Genomic DNA, 16,926 nt, shown 5'->3' on the forward strand with positions numbered 1-16,926 from the left:
CAGCTACTGAGGGAGTTCTGCGGGGGTTGAATCCCGCCTCCAGTTTACTTGGGAACAAATCCTGCTAAGTTTAAGAGGCATCAACAGGCACCAAATGCTTGGCACCGAAGCTGCCTGGCCACTTTTGAGGGCTTTCCTGGAACGTCCAGGGCTAGCTTTTTTTCCTGGTAGTGTGATAGCTTATACCATATGAATTCATCTTTTTTTCCTTAAATAATGTGGTTTTATTATTCAGTGCTTTGAGTGTGTAAATGCAAAGATATTTGATGCATGCAATAATAAGAAGACCAATAAACATCATCTGCCCTTATTACAGAGTCTCTCCACACAAGGCCTCTTACCCGGGGACGCTCAAGTGACTTGCATTGCTAGGGAGACAGAGCACACTCCACACAGAAAATGTGCTCTGTCTCCCTAGCAATGCATGTGTGTCCACAATGGGGGAACAAGTGTGAGATCTTTTCACCTACTCGTGTGTAGAGAGACTCGCATGCTCTTATGGCATTAGCGGGACGTGGTCTCCAGGTGGCCGATTGCCCTGAAAGAAAATTCCATCTGAGCCGGAACCGGAATCCAGAGCTCCCTTGGACAAGCCCAGCAGTTCTTTCGCCGTTGCAGCGCTGACCCTTTGGGGAATGCCCTGTGGGGCATGGAGAGCTGTGCCAACTGGCCCATTTCTTCCCCTTCCTGCCCATCTGTCCCTCTGCAACGGCTGCCCGCCCCGAGGACACTGTGCATGTTCAAGAAGCGGAGATTCGATACATGGTCCAAATGTGCTCATGAGTAACACGAAGCCAAGAGCCTCTTTAAATTCTGAGTATCGGTTAGTTCTTGGGGGAAATGATGGGAATGTGTCTTCCACTTCCTGGGAGCAGTGAACATTCCCCACTGACTTCCTAAACTGACTCCCAGCGGAACAGGCCCTCGTTTGCTTTTCTCATAGCAGAAAGGGGTTCCTTGAGTCACGAAAGGGTTATTTGGCCAGGGTGAAGGGGCTGAAGAGGCGCCAGGAGCTACGCAAGACCCACAAACTGCACCCCCGAATACTGCAGCCAGTTGCAGACCCTGTCTGTGCGTTTGTTCAACGGAACCTGATGCCGCTTTTCAGGGGTGTCTTTTTCTGTGCAGCCCCCCCCCCCCCCCCGTATCTGGATATTTGACAAGATTTCATTCATAAACCAAAAGCCGTGCTTCTACCCTTCTGACAAAACAGGCCAAGGATTCGCACTCGGATCTCTTTGGTCTTTACCCCATAGACAATGGGGTTGAGGGCCGGTGGTACCAGGAGGTAGAGGCTGGCCAGGAGTATGTGGACGTGGTGGGGGACGTGGGGTCCAAAGCGGTGTGTGAAGAAGGAGAAAAAGGCCAGTGTGTAGAAAACAGCAAAGACACAGACGTGAGTCCCACAGGTGCCAAAGGCCTTCAGGCGGGCATCTCGGGACGGGAGCCTCAAGACGGTCCTGAGGATGAGGACGTAGGACACCACGATGAAGATGGCATCCAAGCCGGTGGTGAGGAAGGCGGCCGTTAAGCCGTAGGCGCTGTTGATTGTGATGTCGGCACAGGCAAGCTTGGCGATGCCCATGTTCTCGCAGTAGGTGTGAGGAATCACATTGGTCCGGCAGTAGGGCAGCCTCTTGAGAAGGAAGACCCCGGGGGTCACTGCACAGACGCTCCGGACCACTAAGCCGACCCCAATCTTCCCCAGGGTTGCGCAGGTGAGGATCGCTGTGTACCGCAGGGGCTGGCAGATGGCGACGTACCGATCGAAGGCCATGGCTAGCAAAATGGCTGACTCCGAGAGGAAGAAGGCATGGACGAAGAACATCTGTGTGAGGCAGCTGTGGAAGGAGATGGACTCAGCGCCCCACCAGAAGATGGCCAGCATCTTGGGGACGATGACAAAGCAGAGGGCGATGTCGTTGAGGGCCAGCATGGCCAGGAAGATGTACATGGGCTCCTGGAGGCTGTGCTCCTTGGCCACCACCAGAACCACCGCAGAATTGCCCAAGAAGGCCACCAGGAACATGGAAGAAAAGAGGATGGACAGCCAGCCATGCAGGGCCTCCAGGCCTGGGATGCCGGTCAGCAGGAAGAAGGGGGGGTGAGGCTGGGAGCCATTGGCCAGAGCTGGGGGGTGCTGGGGCTGCTCTTGGAACCCTGCAGAGGCACACGGCAAAGCACGGGGGTGTTAACGTGGTGGGGGGCACACACGCCCCTGCCCCCGCTTTGCCAGGATCGACACTCTCTCTTTTCCAGGCCTTTCAGCTAAACTGCATTGTGTCCGAACCCTCTTCTCTGGCCAGTGGCTTCCCCGGGCTGGACTAGGGATCTGGTGGGAAACAAGGGAGCGCCTCTTCCCTCTCCGGGGCTGTCAGGAGCACCCAAAGCCCCTTCCCTTCCCCCATGAGCCGGCCTGCCCCCACATCCGCCAGGTCCTTTACAGGGTCTTGGAGAGTTTCCCCTCGCTTTCAGGGAACGTCTGAGGCACCTGCAAGCAAGCATGGGGTGGGATGGGATGGGGGAGCGTCTGGATCGTGACGTTTGGTTCTGAGTGGCGGCTGCTCCGCCTGGGCTTGGAGGCCCCAGTGGGGAGTGCCAGGGCGTGGCCACCTGCACACTTCTACAGTCTCCTGTTGAGGCCACTCAAGACGGAGATCTCTCTGTGTTTGGGGGCGGGGAGGGGGTTGAAAATACCATTGGCTGTTTTTCTGTCCTTGAGCTGGGGGGGGGAGCAGAGATTGGCAAGCTGGGAAAGCGAAGGAAGAACTGGGGGGGGGGACTGGAAAGGAGACAGAGTGGAATGAGAACGGGGGAGCACAGGCGGGCAGCCAAGGGAAAGGGCGCCCTGAGAGGGGGGCATGCGGAAAGTTGGGGGTGCAGAGGGAGGGCAAGGGGGGGTCTCTTTCATGCTGACCTTTCCAGGGTTGCTTTTCAGAAGGGCAAATGGGAGGGGGGCCTCCTAGACGCTGGAGATGACATTTGGGTGTGTGATTAATAAATCGATGCACTTCAATACAAACGGGCCTCAGAGCTGCTCAAGGGCAAAGTGGTGGTGGGGAGAACAGGCTGCAGTGAAGCTCTGTGGGAAAAAGGAAAGCAGCTTGGAGAAGCTTCTGGGCAGGGGTGCTGTGCAGGAGGAGGCCAGCCGTTACCCTGCGGAAGCTGTGGGGCAGACTCACCCATTGTGCGTCTCAGTCCAGGCCAGCAGAGTCATGCAGGCTGCGTCCTCCTTCACTGGAGCCTAGTTGACCGGCCACCCCCCACCTCCAGCTGTTCTGTCTGAACACACCCACCGCCACCAGAGGGGAGATGTTGGGCACCTGGTAAATGAGACCTGCGCCTCAGGGGTGCCAATCCTGCCCACTCCACCGCCTGCTCAACAGAGAATTCTCTCTTGGGCAAGAAATGGATGACCTCTCTGGAGGAAAACGGTTCGCCTAATTGCCATTGAGTCAGGCGGGCCCCAGGAGCAGCTAGCCTGGCACCAATGCTGGAACCCAGGAAGGCCACCCAGAGACAGCCACCTTGGAGGAACGGCTGGCACCGGGCCCTGGCATTCTCCTTGCAGACTGCTTGGTGGTGGCTGCCTTTCATGCACGCAAGCCACAGAGACGTCTAATAAAAAACAAAATGAATGAATGACTCGTGGGAGGCTCTTGGGAGAGACTGGCAGCCCCCCCCCCCCCGACTGCTGTTGCGTGACTGACGCGGTGGTGCCCCGGGGTGCTCTTCATCCTGTAGCAAGCTCAGAGCAGCCAACATTGCACTGACAGTCCCCTTACTAGGCCACTGGGGGGTCGGGGGAGACCAAACCAAAGGCCCTTCAAGAGAATTTGTTCTTCTTGCTTTTGCAGGAAGCTGAAAGCTGCCAGGAGAGGCTCCGGTGCCGCCCTCCGGCCTGGGCAGAGCCACTCTCGACTCGAGGCCCAAAGGATGTCCAGGGGGGAGCGTGTTAGCTACTCGGAGTCAAGTCAAGCAGGGGTGATGGGGGCCACGGGGCTCTGTTTGCTAGCCCCAGTTCCGCCAAGCGAAAGCAGACCCGGCCTGCAATACCTCTGGGTCCACAGATAAAGAGAGAATAAAAGCCCTGCTGGACCAGCCCAGTGATTCGTCTAGTGCAGTTGGGAGGCACGGCCACGTTGGTCTGCAGCGACAGAGCAGGATTTGAATCCAGTGGCACCTTAGAGGCCAGCTAGATTCCCAGGGTGTGAGCGTTCAAGGGTCAGAGGAACTCCCTTCTTAGAATCATAGGGTTGGGAGGGACCTCCAGGGTCATCTAGTCCAACCCCCTGCACAATGCAGGAAATTCACAACTATCCCCCCAACTGCTCCAGTGTCCCCTGACCCATGCCTAGAAGAACCCCAGCCAAACTGCCCTGGGGAAAATTGCTACCTGATGCCAAGGTGGCGATCGGCATTACCATGGGCACGTAAGAAGGGGCCAGGAGAACTAAGCACTGGTGTAGCCCTTCCTGCCCCCTCCCGCTCACGACCTGCCCAGGTTCACCGAATCAGCACTGCTGTCAGGCGGCCACCCGGCCTCTGCTTAATGACCTCCTCCTTCAGACATCTAGTCCTGGGCTCTGTCCACACAGTGGCCAACCAGTTGTTCTGCAGGGCCCAGCAAACTGGTCTCAGAGGCCGAGGCCTTCCCTGGGTGTGGCCTCCCTCCTGGTGCAGGGTTTCGGGGCTTAACTGCCTCTGAACGCCGAGGTCCCCTTAGCGCTGACAGGTTCATCCTCCGTGACTGTCTCTAACCCCCCTTTCAAGCTGCCTATATGCCTGTGGCCACCGCGGCCCCCTCTGGCAGCCCGTCCCTCATCTTAATCACTTGGTGTAAAGAAGTATTTCCTTTTGTCCATCCTGCAGCTCGCACGAGTTCGAGGATTTTAGGGGCGGGAGAAACGGTTCTCTCCGTCCACTCTCTCTACCCCGTGCATCTTTTTATAATTAGAACGTTATCGGCCTCTGTCTTGTCTCCCCCCCCCCACCCTCCCTTAGGCACCTCTTTTCTAAACTGAGAAGTCCCCCCCCCCAGTCTCCAGCCTTTGCTCATCGGAAAGGAGCTCCAACCCCCGAATCACCTTGGTTGCCCCCAGCTCTGCAACGTCCTTCTGGGGATACGGCAACCAGAACTGCCTTTCCTGGGGGCCCGGGGCTGAAGCCCCCCTCCACTCTGTGGGGCCTTCCCTCCCATTGCAGGGCTATTCCTTTGGCGGAAGGGCCCCTTGAGCTGGCGGAAGCTCCTTAGGCCTTTCGGAGGACGGAAGGATCCACCTCCCAGCTGTAGAGGCAACCCCGCCATCGCCATCGTCCCCCTGCCGGGATCTGCCCTCCTGGGGCCAGCTTCCTGGGCCAGTGCAGCCTCCCTCCAGCCTCCCTTTGTTGGCCGCCGCCGTCTGGGGAGAAGGGGGGGGCGGCTTCCTGCAGGAGAGGAGTCCGGCGGATCCTCCTTGGCCCCCCTCCAGCCCTCACTGGAAGCAGGGCCTCCCTCTAGGCTCAGGCCTTGTGAGGATCCCTCGGGGATGGGGCTGTGCTTCCAACTGCCCCCAGGGAACCTAGAGATGAGCTGCTCAGTCGGCTCCAAGGGGCAAGTGTGGCTGCCTGCATGCCGTGCCGGACCTTTCACGGGTTCCGTGCCTACTGGGCAGCCTCGCCGGCAGTTCGGTGGGCTCCTGGAAGGGTGCTGGCTTGATTCTGTCACGGCTTCCGGGCCAGCTGGCTCCCCCCACAGCCCAGGGCAGAGAAATGCAGGGGCCAGAGAACCAGCAGGGGGGAGCGGCTCCCTTCCGATCCACTGGTGAATCCAGCGGCGGGGGGTGGCGGAGACCTCTCCCTTTGACATCCCCTTAATAATAGTAAAAAGTAATCTGTAAAATAAAAATAAATCATACCTATTTAAACTGCAATCAGAAAAATATCTACCAAAATTCCCCCCTCCCGCTGGGTTTCCACCCCTCCTTACAGTTCTGGAAGGGAGGAAGCAGTGGCGGTCCCACAAGGACTGGTATGGGGGCCGGTGCTGTTTGTTTTTTCTGCAAGCTGGGGGGGTGAACAGTGTAGTGCTAATTTTGCAGATGACAAATAATTATTCGGGATGGTGAAAACCAAAGCCAGCTGGGAAGAGCTCCAGGGGGGGAGTGGGCGACAGTGTGGCCAGTGAAGTTCAACGCAGGCAAGTATAAGGTGATGCACGCTGGGACAAAAAATCCAAACTTCAAGTGAAATATCAGCAACCGCAACGATAATGCTTGTAGACCGATCAGTGTCACACTCTGATGGGTGAACAAAGTCCCCACAATACAGCTGGGGCCACGAGGAGCGGCTCGTCCAAGCTCACCTGCTAAGCTCATGGCAGTGGTAGGGATTCAAACCAGCAGAGTGCTGATGTGCAGCCAAACCACTTAACCACTGTGCTACAGATTCTCCGTGGGGTTAGAGTGGAGAGCTCAATGGAGTGTCAACCCAGCGCGCTGCAGCAGTCAAAAAGGCAAAAAATGTTGGGGATTATTAGGCAAAGGATTCAAAATAAAACAGCCCCTCTTAGGATGCCCCCACAGAGATCTAGGGTGCCGCCTCACTTGGCATCTGTGCGCAGTTCCGGTCACCCTCCCTCGACCAGGGCACTGCGGAGCTGGAAAAAGTACAGAAGAGGGCAGCCACGATGGTTAGGGGGTTGGAATGCGTGTCCTATGAGGAAAGGCGGAAGAATCTGGGACTTCCGAGTTTAGAAAAGAGACGGGTGGGGGGGTGGGGGGACAGGATAGAGATGTATATAATCGTGCATGGGGGAGACTCAGGGGGCAGAGAGAACTTTTTCTCCCTCTCCCCGCATGCTAGAACTGAAGGGCATCCAATGAAACTGATGGGCGGTAGATTCCGGACAGACAAAAGGAAATATTTCTTTATATAAGCAATTAAAGCATGCAATTCCCTGCCACTGGATGTAATAATGGCCACAGGCACAGAGAGCTTTAAAAAGGGTTTAAGACCGATGGATGGAGGACAGGTCTATCAGTGGCTGCTGGATTTCCACACACTGTGCAAAGCCGAATTATTCAGGAAGGTTTTTTACACAGGTAATAGAGCTGCCCTGTAATGAAACAATTCAGAAAGATGCTTTGGTGAAGGGACTGTGAACTTTACAGCTGCCAACACCATGTAATGTCTGTTGCTGTATCTTCTTACTAGGTAATTTCTGCATCATTTAACCAGAGGAGTTAGCCATGATAGTCTGTAGTTGCAAAATAGTAAAGAGTCCAGTAGCACTTTTAAGACTATCCACCTTTATTGTAGCATAAGCTTTCCAGAACCACAGCTCTCTTCATTAGATGCTTCTGATGCAGTTGTAGTTCTCCAAAGCTTATGCTACAACAAAGAACGGTTAGCCTTAAAGATGCTACTGGATGCTTTACTATTTTGCATCATTTAACGTGTCCTGTTCTGCTCTGTTTTAGGTTTCTGGTTGTTTTCACATTTTTGCACTCCAGACCATCACACACTGTTTACTGGATGCCCCCTCCTCTAGATTGTATTGACTTGAGCTGTGTAATTTGCCTTGGATCTTGGTGCAAAAGGCAGACTATAAATAATGTAAATAAAATAAAAAAATATATTGCTGGCACCTCACTTCAAACAACCTGATGATCTCTCCCGTTGTTTAACAGCAACGGGGGCCAGAAGGAACGGGGGGGGGGGGGGATTCACAGCAAAACGGGGCTGAGCAGCGGCCTCCAGCGCCACCTTCTGGAAGTGGCCTCATCCAGCAGGGATCTTTTTCTGATCCCAAGTATGTTTTATTTTCTGGTCACTGACCAGATCACTGGGATCAGAGTCTGCAATGCTACGCTTTTTCCATTTTCGTCTTTAATATGGCGCTTTTTAATTTGCCACCAGAGAGAAGTGAGAATCATATCCACAAAGCTTTTCTTTCTTTCTTTCTTTCTTTCTTTCTTTCTTTCTTTCTTTCTTTCTTTCTTTCTTTCTTTCTTTCTTTTTCTTTCTTTCTTTCTTTCTTTCTTTCTCTTCCTTCCTCATTTCTCTTTACTCTTCTTTCTTCATAACATAGTATGTGGGGGAGCGCTGTTCTGCAAAGCAGAGCAACAATGAAGAAAGTTTGCTAGGCCACAGCTTCATGGCATTTCTTTAGCTTCTCGTTTGGATCCATCATTGCCCCAAAATGAGGACATCGGCTGCTCCAAAGAGCGACGCATCTGGGCACAAGGGCAGCAGAGTGGGGCAGTCCCTTGCCTGCAGGCTCCATTGCCAGGTGCTTTGGATTTCCAAGACACAAGTAAGACATTTGCCTTGGGAGTCCACCAGCTTCCCTTTGTGAACATCTGGCAATCCCAAAGTGGGTCTCGCCCCTATCAAGGATGCACCGTTGCAATAAGAGTAGGGAGAGTTGGGTAGGGTTAGGGTCACACCAGTGCTCAGTCCTCGTGGCCCCTTCTTACATGTCCAGGGTAATGCCGATCACCAACTTGGGAGCAGGAAACAGTTTTCTCCAGGACAGTTTGGCTAGGGAGCCTGACGTGGTTTTGCCGCCTTCTGGGCATGGAGCAGGGGGGTCACTGGGTGTGTGTGTGTGGGGGGGAGGAGGTAGTTGTGAACTTCCTGCATTGTGCAGGGGGTTGGACTAGATGACCCTGGAGGTCCCTTCCAACCCTGTGATTCCATGAGAGTCGTTCTAGTTGCAGCTCCGTTAATCCACCCAAAGGTCACATTTACTTCATTTGCTGCAGCTGAGCTCACGGCAGCTGCGTGTCTGGGCACTGCTTGTGCTCCTCCCTCCTGCCATGTTTGGGCACGAGCTCCCATCATGCTACGGGAAGGGCATTCTGACCTCATGCCCATCAGGCCTGTGCAGGGGGGGCTCTGCGTAGCCAAGCCCTTCCTGCCGACCCGGTCAGATGGCCAGCCAGTGCCTGGGCAGGGGCAGCCCCCCTGTCTCTGCAGCCCCAGGAGAGCGACAAGCTAGAGGGGCTCGCCCAGGTCTCCTCACCTCACCAAGGATCTTGTGGAACTGGAAAGGGGGCAGAAAATGGCGCCCCAAACGTTCAAGATGCCCTCCGAGGAAAGGCTTCAGCGTTTGGGGGTTTACAGCCTAGAAAAAAGATGGCTGGGGTGCATGGATAGGTATGTTATACAATTGTGTTTAGAGAAAATGAAGAGACTTTTTCCTTCCTCTCCCAAATAACTCGAACTCAGAGCCACCCAGTTAACTGGCAATAGGTTTAGGACACAAAAGCAGGACTTCTCCCAAACCTGCGCCGCAAAGATACCGTGACGGCCACTGGCTTAGGTGGCGGGGAAAGGACATCAGACACATTCCCCCCAGACAGCTCCACCCCTGCCTCTTGGCCATGGTAACGAAATGGAGCCTCTGTGAACGGCAGCAGCACACCCCTGGCTGCCAGGTCTGGGAGTAAACAGGGAGCTGGGTAGCAGCCGGCGGCCTCCTCTTCTCTGCTTCCTGCCTGGACACTGTGCGAAACAGCCTGCTGGGCTGGACGGCCCTTTGGCCTGAGCCCGCAGTCTGAATCTGGGTACCCAGCATTGTGCAGGCCTGTGGCAGCTGAATCAGCAGTGCTCAGGGAGGGGACACCCACCCTGGCTCCCATGGCCATGCCTTGGCCGCCCGACGGCCCCTGGCAATGGCAGGGTTAAACAGCCTGGGTCTCCCCAGATGCCAAGCGCACCCCAGGGAGCTCAAAGGATGGCACATAAACCCAGGGAGGCAAAGCATCAAGAAGAGAATGCCGCACAGCGGAGGAGCAGGTGGACTCCAGCATCCCCACAGGTAGGCGGTCCAGCCCTGGCTCCACTGTATGCGCCTCTGGCAGGGTTTAGGGGAGGCAGGCGGCTCATTCACCAGGCTGTGAGCTGAAGCCGTTCCTGTCTGTGGGCTGAGGAAGGGAAGGAGCGCCACGTGCCTGAGTTTTTGCACCTGGGCTGGGTGTCCACGGACACCAAAGGAAGTTCTTTCTGAATTGCTCAGGAGGAGGCTGGGGGTCTCCCTCTGTGCCCTGTGACTCACGGCTCCAGCAGACCAACAGCTCTGCCCTGGCAGCTGCCGACCACTTCCCACTCCTGGAGAGAGGCAGCAAAAGTGGCTGAGTTGTGAATGTATGTATGCATGCATGCATGCATTTATAGCCAAGCTTTCTCACTGACAATCCAAGGCAGATTACAGAATAAGGAATATTGCAATCAGACAACATAAAACCATCAATGAACAATGTAATAGGACTAGAAGTACAGAATTAGAAAACCCAAAACTGCTTAGGGCTAGGTATAGTATAAACCATATAGAAAGTAGAATTACAAAGGTAGAAGACAATGCGGGGAAAGCAAGGCGACACCAGGAGGGACCACTGCTGTAGATGACAACCGCGTCCCCTTATAAAAGCCCCTCCTGATTGTTCCATTACACAGAAGTTCTGATCTTTTTTCCAAAATGCCTTTGGAACATTTTTAGTTCGCACGTCCTGTGGAATGACGGGTACAGGAGCCCTCCTGACCTCCTCAGGTAGTCCTTTTTTATTATTATTTATTGTATTTATCTCCCGCCGTCCCCGCAAGTGGGCTCAGGGCGGGTCACAACAGAAGATAAAATACACAAAGATAAAATCACAATTAACACAGCTTCTAATAAAACACCTGCTCACCGTATAAAAACCATATAGCATCTGACGGAGGTGGAGGTGCGGCTTAGCCACGCGAGGTCGCTCATATATGGGGTGTGGGGGGTCAATACCCCCTACAGACATAGAGGAGACTGGGAGAGAGGCTCATTGGGTGAGAGCCGCCGGTGAGAAGAGAGGCAAGCGGGCAGCGCCAGTCTTACCCTTTTGCAGGGTGGCACCTCAGAAATCGTTGCCTAGAGGAGCAGAGCTGTAGCAGCAGAGCAAAGCAGAGGCGGAAGTCCTGCAGGTGGGTGAGTCCAACGCCGTTCAGAGCTTTGCAGGTGACAACCAGAACCTTGAATTAAACTCTGTAACTGATTGATAATCAATGGAATGCCTGTGGAATGGGTGTGGCACGCATGCTCCACTCGCTCTCAGTAGCAGCCAGGCTGTGGTGTTCTGTATAGAGATGGGCACGAATTGGATTATGACCCAAAAAACCGCACGAACCAGGCTGGTTCATGGTTTGCGAACCACTGGTTCATGGAAGCTTGTTTCCACGAACTTCCACGAACTGGTCTACTGGTTCGTTTGGGTCGTAAAGGGGCAGTTTAAATGGCCATATAAACTTTTCCTGCGGCTTGCAAGTGGCAGGTCCCTTTAAACTATCAGCTGGCAGGCGGTGGGGGGGATCCCAGCCCCAGCCCCACACTTACCTTGGCCTGCAGGTCCACAGCATCCTCCCCTTCCTCCCGCTGTGGTGGCCATTTGAGGGGCGGGAAGGCCGTTTCCGGCTTCCTCCGCCACTGTGCAGGCCCACTGCTAAGCGGCCAGAAAGGGGCATTTGAACCCCACGAACCACGAACTGGTTCGTAAACTGGCCGCAGTTCATGCCAGTTCGTGGTTCTTGGTTCATGAAAATCCACGAACCACGAACCTCATGTTAGGGTTTTTTGTGGTTCGTGCCCATCTCTAGTTCTGTACCAACTGGAGTTTCTAAGTTAACTTTAAGGGTGGGCCAATGTAGAGTATATCACAGTAGTCTAGCCATGAGGTAACCATAGCACGGATCCATGTTGTCAGGTCAGCTGGGTCAAGGCAGTGGGCCCTCTTGCAGGCCAAATGGAGGTGGAAGGAAGTAAAGCTTTGCAGCTGAATCAATTTGCTTCTCCAGCAGTAAGTCCGAGGCCAGGCTGAGTCAGGAAAGGTCAGCTGAACCCCATTATATGTGGGCCCCACAGTGCCCTCCAGGGCCTCGGCCTCCCAACCAGCACCAGCTCTGTCTTGCCAGGACCCTGTTTCACATTGTTCACTCTCAGCAGCCAGGCACGAATTATGGACTCACTGCTGGGCCCTCTCTGCCGTGGTGGCTGACAAGTGTGGCCAGATTCACAGGGAAGCCAGCCTGGCCTGGGGCTTCTGGGGGCTCAGTGCTTCCAAGGCTCCATTAAGCTTCTGCCCCCAGGTAGGAATGAAAGCTCCAAGGCTGCTGGTAGTGGGATGAAGATGCATGCAATGCGGAGAAGGTGCCTGGCGGTCGCAGGGCCTCCGGGAGGCAGGGCACGAAACGGAGGGGCTGGCTTAAAAGATCAGCGTTTTAAAATCAGCAAGAGAGTTGAAATAGGATTGTGTGAAGATTTGCTGGGTGGCACACCGCCACTGCAGTGCCCTCAATGGTGGATCTTTCACCAGAGGCCAGGAGTGAAAAGTGGGCTATGGTTGTTGTGGGTTTTCCGGGCTGTATTGCCGTGGTCTTGGCATTGTAGTTCCTGACGTTTCGCCAGCAGCTGTGGCTGGCATCTTCAGAGGTGTAGCACCAAAAGACAGAGATCTCTCAGTGTCACAGTGTGGAAAAGATGTAGGTCATTTGTATCTACTCAGGAGGGGTGGGGTTGAGCTGAGTCATCCTGTAAGAGTTTCCCAGGGTGTGGAATGCTAATGGCGGGAGGCTTCACTGTATCCTGAGGAGGTTCTTTTGCATATGGTTCTTTTGCACATCAAGTACCAATCCATATGCAAAAGAACCTCCTCAGGATACAGTGAAGCCTCCCGCCATTAGCATTCCACACCCTGGGAAACTCTTACAGAATGACTCAGCTCCACCCCACCCCTCCTGAGTAGATACAAATGACCTGCCAACATCTTTTCCACACTGTGACACTGAGAGATCTCTGTCTTTTGGTGCTACACCTCTGAAGATGCCAGCCACAGCTGCTGGCGAAACGTCAGGAACTACAATGCCAAGACCACGGCAATACAGCCTGGAAAACCCACAACAACCATCGTTCTCCGGCCGTGAAAGCCTTCGACAATACATCGAAAAGTGGGCTGTTGACAAGGCCTCCACTTTTGGTTCTCCCGATACCACAGCCAAGCTCAGCTATAATAATTAATTGTATGCTGATGGACCTAAGACAAGCAGTGATTTCTTATGCGTGTTGCGCTATAAGCAGTTCACCATTGCTTAGTAACTTTGAGAAGCTGTGTTTAGTTACATTGAGTACTGAAAGCAACCATTCAGAGCTTTATCTCAGAAGTTGACGGTATAATAGCATGGTTTGTCAGATTATCTTCAGCCAGAAAGGAATTCTTAAAAGGTAACATACTCAAGACAACGGCTTATTCTGTAGTGTCACACATGTGCCAATGTGATAAGAGCCGACTTTGCACTTAAAAGGTGACATGCATACTGTACTGTAACCGCAGCTTAGAAAGCCTCAGTATCTGTGTAGTCAGAACTATGTACTGTCCCTTTCACAATTGGTACTCATGGGAATTGTAGTCCCCCCCCTCCAATATAGAAGTTTATTGTAGTCTTCCTGTGAAGATGTTAAAAGTTTATGGTCCACCTTCCTCCGTATGTTCGGCATCTTACCCCGTCAAGCAAGGATGCAACAGCTATCATGAATTTACCGCTTGTCTACAAATGAATCTGGACCAATAAAGATGTATCTTGCTTCTGATTGAACTATGTCTTGTTTACTGGCTCCAACTTTAAGTAAGGATTCCTTTACAATCTAGGAGCCTCGCTACAAGTGACATCTTCCACGCGAACGGCACTTGATCATTTTCGCAAGTCTTTCTGGGTACTGAAGTCCCTCTCCCACACCCCTTTTCCTTCTGTTCCTTCCCCTCTCCGTTAGCACGGCTGCCTGAAGAGACGGAGAAAGCCTACGGCAACAGCAGCTTTTGCAAATCGTCTTGCTGGGGGGTGGGGGATGCTCTGGAGAAAGCTGACATGTCGGTGAAGTCCTCCCCTCTCTGTTAGAACTGTTAGGATCGCTGCCTTAAAAGTCAGAGAAAGCCTGCGTTTGCAAATCGTTTCTCTAGTCGCAAGCCTGCTCTCAATGATCTTTGGGGGCGGGCAGCTGCAACTTTCTTAGCTTTCTCTAGAGTATTTTCCCCCCCTCCCCGAGCAAGACGATTAGCAAAGTTGCAGTGGGCAGCTCGGGGAGGGGGGGAATACTCTAGAGAAAGCTAAGAAAGTTGCAGCTGCCCGCCCCCAAAGATCATTGAGAGCAGGCTTGCTCTCTTCAGGCAGCCGTGCTAACAGAGAGGGGAAGGAACAGAAGGAAAAGGGGTGTGGGAGAGGGACTTCAGTACCCAGAAAGACTTGCAAAAATGATCAAGTGCCGTTCGCGTGGAAGATGTCACTTGTAGCGAGGCTCTGAGTCAAAACAGGCAGCGCGTTAAAGCTACCTGGAAGTAAGCATTTCTTCTCAGCTGCTTCCAGAATAGCTTTAACGCGCTGCGATATATACTATGAACCAATCATATTGTAATTCAGTACAGTGATATTGTGATGTCAAAAATGCTATAAAAACGTTGCTGCTCAAGGGAGGAGCCAGAGGGAAACAATTTGGTGGGGTTTCTAAGGCCTGGTTTCCCTCCCGCTGTTGCAACAACGAAATAAATCTAACCCTCACCTCTTACCCCTGGCCCCCCGTGTCTCACTGGGTGGGGCACTGGAAGAGATTGCCTTTTGCAGGCCTCACTCCTCCATCACCAACGGGGCTCCAGGGCAGGATTTCAGAAGCAGGGCAAGGGGAGACCCCATTGTGTGGGTGCTGGGGGATGCAATCCCTCTCTCCTTCTCTCTCTCTCTGTCGCTTGAATTTGTGTTCCGCCTTTCTGCCAAGGAGCTCAGAGCAGTTTGCACATTTCTCCCTCCCCCCTTTATTGTATCCTTACAACAATCCTGCAAAGTAGGTTAGGTTGAAAGACAGTGACCTTTGCAGCAGTGGGAGGGTTGGCACCCAGGTCTCCCTGATCGTTGCAGGCCGCTCCGAGCACTGCTCTTCACCCGCTCCTCTGTCGCCACGGGCTGCAGCACACCCACTTCGCAAAGCTAAGGGAATGCAAAGACTTCATGCTCTGCTTCGACAATCGTCCCCAAAACCAGGTCACTTGTCCTGCCCATGTCCCTAGAGGCGGACTCACTCCCCTTGGACACGGAGACCCAGTGTCCCTTCCACCAGACTGGGCTCAGGCAGGGACCCTGCAGAAGAGACACCGCCCCGCCCCCTCCACTGCTGCCACAAGTGTTCCCTACTAAACCGAGGAACCCACTCGAAATATAGCCCCAAAAGGGTGAGAACACAACAGTAGGGTGCAATGCAAATAAAGAAATACACAATACAGCCAAGCCAATATATTGGAGTACAAAAGTGTTCCCTGGCACTAGGAAAGCAGCACAGGGGCTCAGACCTACCATTGATGGGGAAATTTACTCTCAGCTTCTCCTTCTGGTTTCCCAGGAATAGCACTGGCGCCATGATGCACTCCAACCAGACCGAAGACAGCCCCCTGCTCTTTATTTTGAGAGACATCCCAGGACTGGGCTCCGCACACCGCTGGCTGCTGATCCCACTGGGCTCCATGTACCTCATCTCCTTCCTCGGGAACAGCACCATCCTGGCCGTCATCCGGGCCGGGCCGGGCCTCCACGCCCCCATGTACCTCTTCTTGTGCATGCTGGCGCTGGCCGACCTGGGCCTTTCGGCCTCCACTCTGCCTTCCATGCTGAGCGTTTTCCTGCTGCGTTCCAGAGCGGTGAGGGCCGAGGCCTGCTTCGCCCAGCTGTTCTCCATCCACACCTTTGCGATCATCGAATCCGCCGTTCTTTTGGCCATGGCCTTCGACCGCTTCGTAGCCATCTGGAACCCTCTGAGGTACGCCTCCATCTTGACCAGTTCTACGGTCGTCAAGATAGGCCTGGCCATGGTCCTCCGGGCGGTGGTCCTGCATCTCCCCCTGCCCTTCATGCTGAGGCAGCTCAGATACTGCGGGGCCAAGGCGCTTTCGCACTCCTACTGCATCCACCCAGACGTCCTCAAGCTGGCCTGTGTGGACACTCACATCAACAGCGCCTATGGCATGTTTGTGGTGATATCCACGTTGGCGCTGGACTCTGTCCTCATCCTCCTTTCGTACGCCATGATCCTAAAGACGGTGCTGAGCATTGCCACCTGGCAGGAGCACCTGAAGGCCCTCAACACCTGTGTCTCCCACATCTGTGCCGTCCTCCTCTTTTACACCCCAACCCTGAGCCTCTCCATGGTCCACCGCTTTGGGGAGAGAATGGCCCCCCAGGTCTACCTGCTGCTGTCCTACCTCCACTTCCTCCTGCCTCCTGTGCTCAACCCTGTGATATACAGCGTGAAAACCAAGGAGATCCGGCGACGGCTGCTCAGGACGTTCCACCGGAAGGGATCGGGGAGCAGCCAGTGAAGGCCGAAATCCACGCATGTCTCTCGGGACGGCTGTTTTGCCCTTCAGGGGGGAGACTGGTGAGTGGGAAGCCCAGGGAGGCCACTGCTCCGCCGGGGGAGGGTTCAGGCTCTGTTGAAGCAGCTAAGCTGCGGTGTCAGAGCATCCGGGGAGCCCGGCAGGATCAGCCCTTCAGAGCTTTGGGTGCACCCTCTTTCGCTCAGCAGCCAGCCACTTACTCGGGTGGGGCGACACCCAAGCCCTGCCCTGCTGCCTCCTCCCAGCACTGGAGTCCAATGGATTCCTGCTTCTGTCGATGGATATTCTCTTTCTTCATGCTGGCTAATACCTGTTGATGGACTTCCCTCCCATGCATCTAATCCCTTTTCAAGCCTGCTTGGTGTCATGGTTAAGAGCGGTGGGACTCTAATCTGGAGAGCCAGGTTTGATTCCCCCCCTCCTCTGCTTGATGACGTTGGCTCAGTCACAGCTCTCTCAGAGCTCTCTCAGCCCCACCCACCTCACAGGGCGCTTGCTCTTGTGGGGATAATAGTGGCACACATTGTAAGACACTCTGAGTGGGCAT

General features: G+C 54.1%; 2 protein-coding genes across 2 annotated transcripts; one reads left to right on the plus strand and one right to left on the minus strand.

Moving 5' to 3' along the window:
- Positions 1–1,171: 1,171 nt before the first annotated feature.
- On the minus strand, positions 1,172–9,632 carry LOC129326419 (olfactory receptor 52D1-like). Its single transcript, XM_054974577.1, has 3 exons — positions 9,288–9,632; positions 4,057–4,147; positions 1,172–2,160 (listed from the first exon to the last, which is right to left on the minus strand). The coding sequence occupies exons 1-3, from the start codon at positions 9,630–9,632 to the stop codon at positions 1,172–1,174; spliced, it is 1,425 nt and encodes a 474-aa protein (XP_054830552.1).
- A 5,772-nt stretch (positions 9,633–15,404) lies between these two features.
- LOC129326420 (olfactory receptor 51G2-like) lies at positions 15,405–16,361 on the plus strand. The gene has a single exon (XM_054974578.1). The coding sequence runs from the start codon at positions 15,405–15,407 to the stop codon at positions 16,359–16,361; it is 957 nt and encodes a 318-aa protein (XP_054830553.1).
- Positions 16,362–16,926: the final 565 nt, after the last annotated feature.

The sequence above is a fragment of the Eublepharis macularius genome, chromosome 3 (assembly GCF_028583425.1).
Source record: "Eublepharis macularius isolate TG4126 chromosome 3, MPM_Emac_v1.0, whole genome shotgun sequence".
In the NCBI taxonomy this organism is placed as follows: Eukaryota; Metazoa; Chordata; class Lepidosauria; order Squamata; family Eublepharidae; genus Eublepharis; species Eublepharis macularius.

Coding starts and splice junctions, on each gene's coding strand:
- LOC129326419 (XM_054974577.1), bottom strand. CDS start 9,632: ATGGCCATGGGAGCCAGGGTGGGTGTCCCCTCCCTGAGCACTGCTGAT. Junction 4,148..9,287: donor CTAAGCCAGTGGCCGTCACG/GTATCTTTGCGG, acceptor CTGTCGCTGCAG/ACCAACGTGGCCGTGCCTCC. Junction 2,161..4,056: donor CTTTATCTGTGGACCCAGAG/GTATTGCAGGCC, acceptor GTGCCTCTGCAG/GGTTCCAAGAGCAGCCCCAG.
- LOC129326420 (XM_054974578.1), top strand. CDS start 15,405: ATGATGCACTCCAACCAGACCGAAGACAGCCCCCTGCTCTTTATTTTG.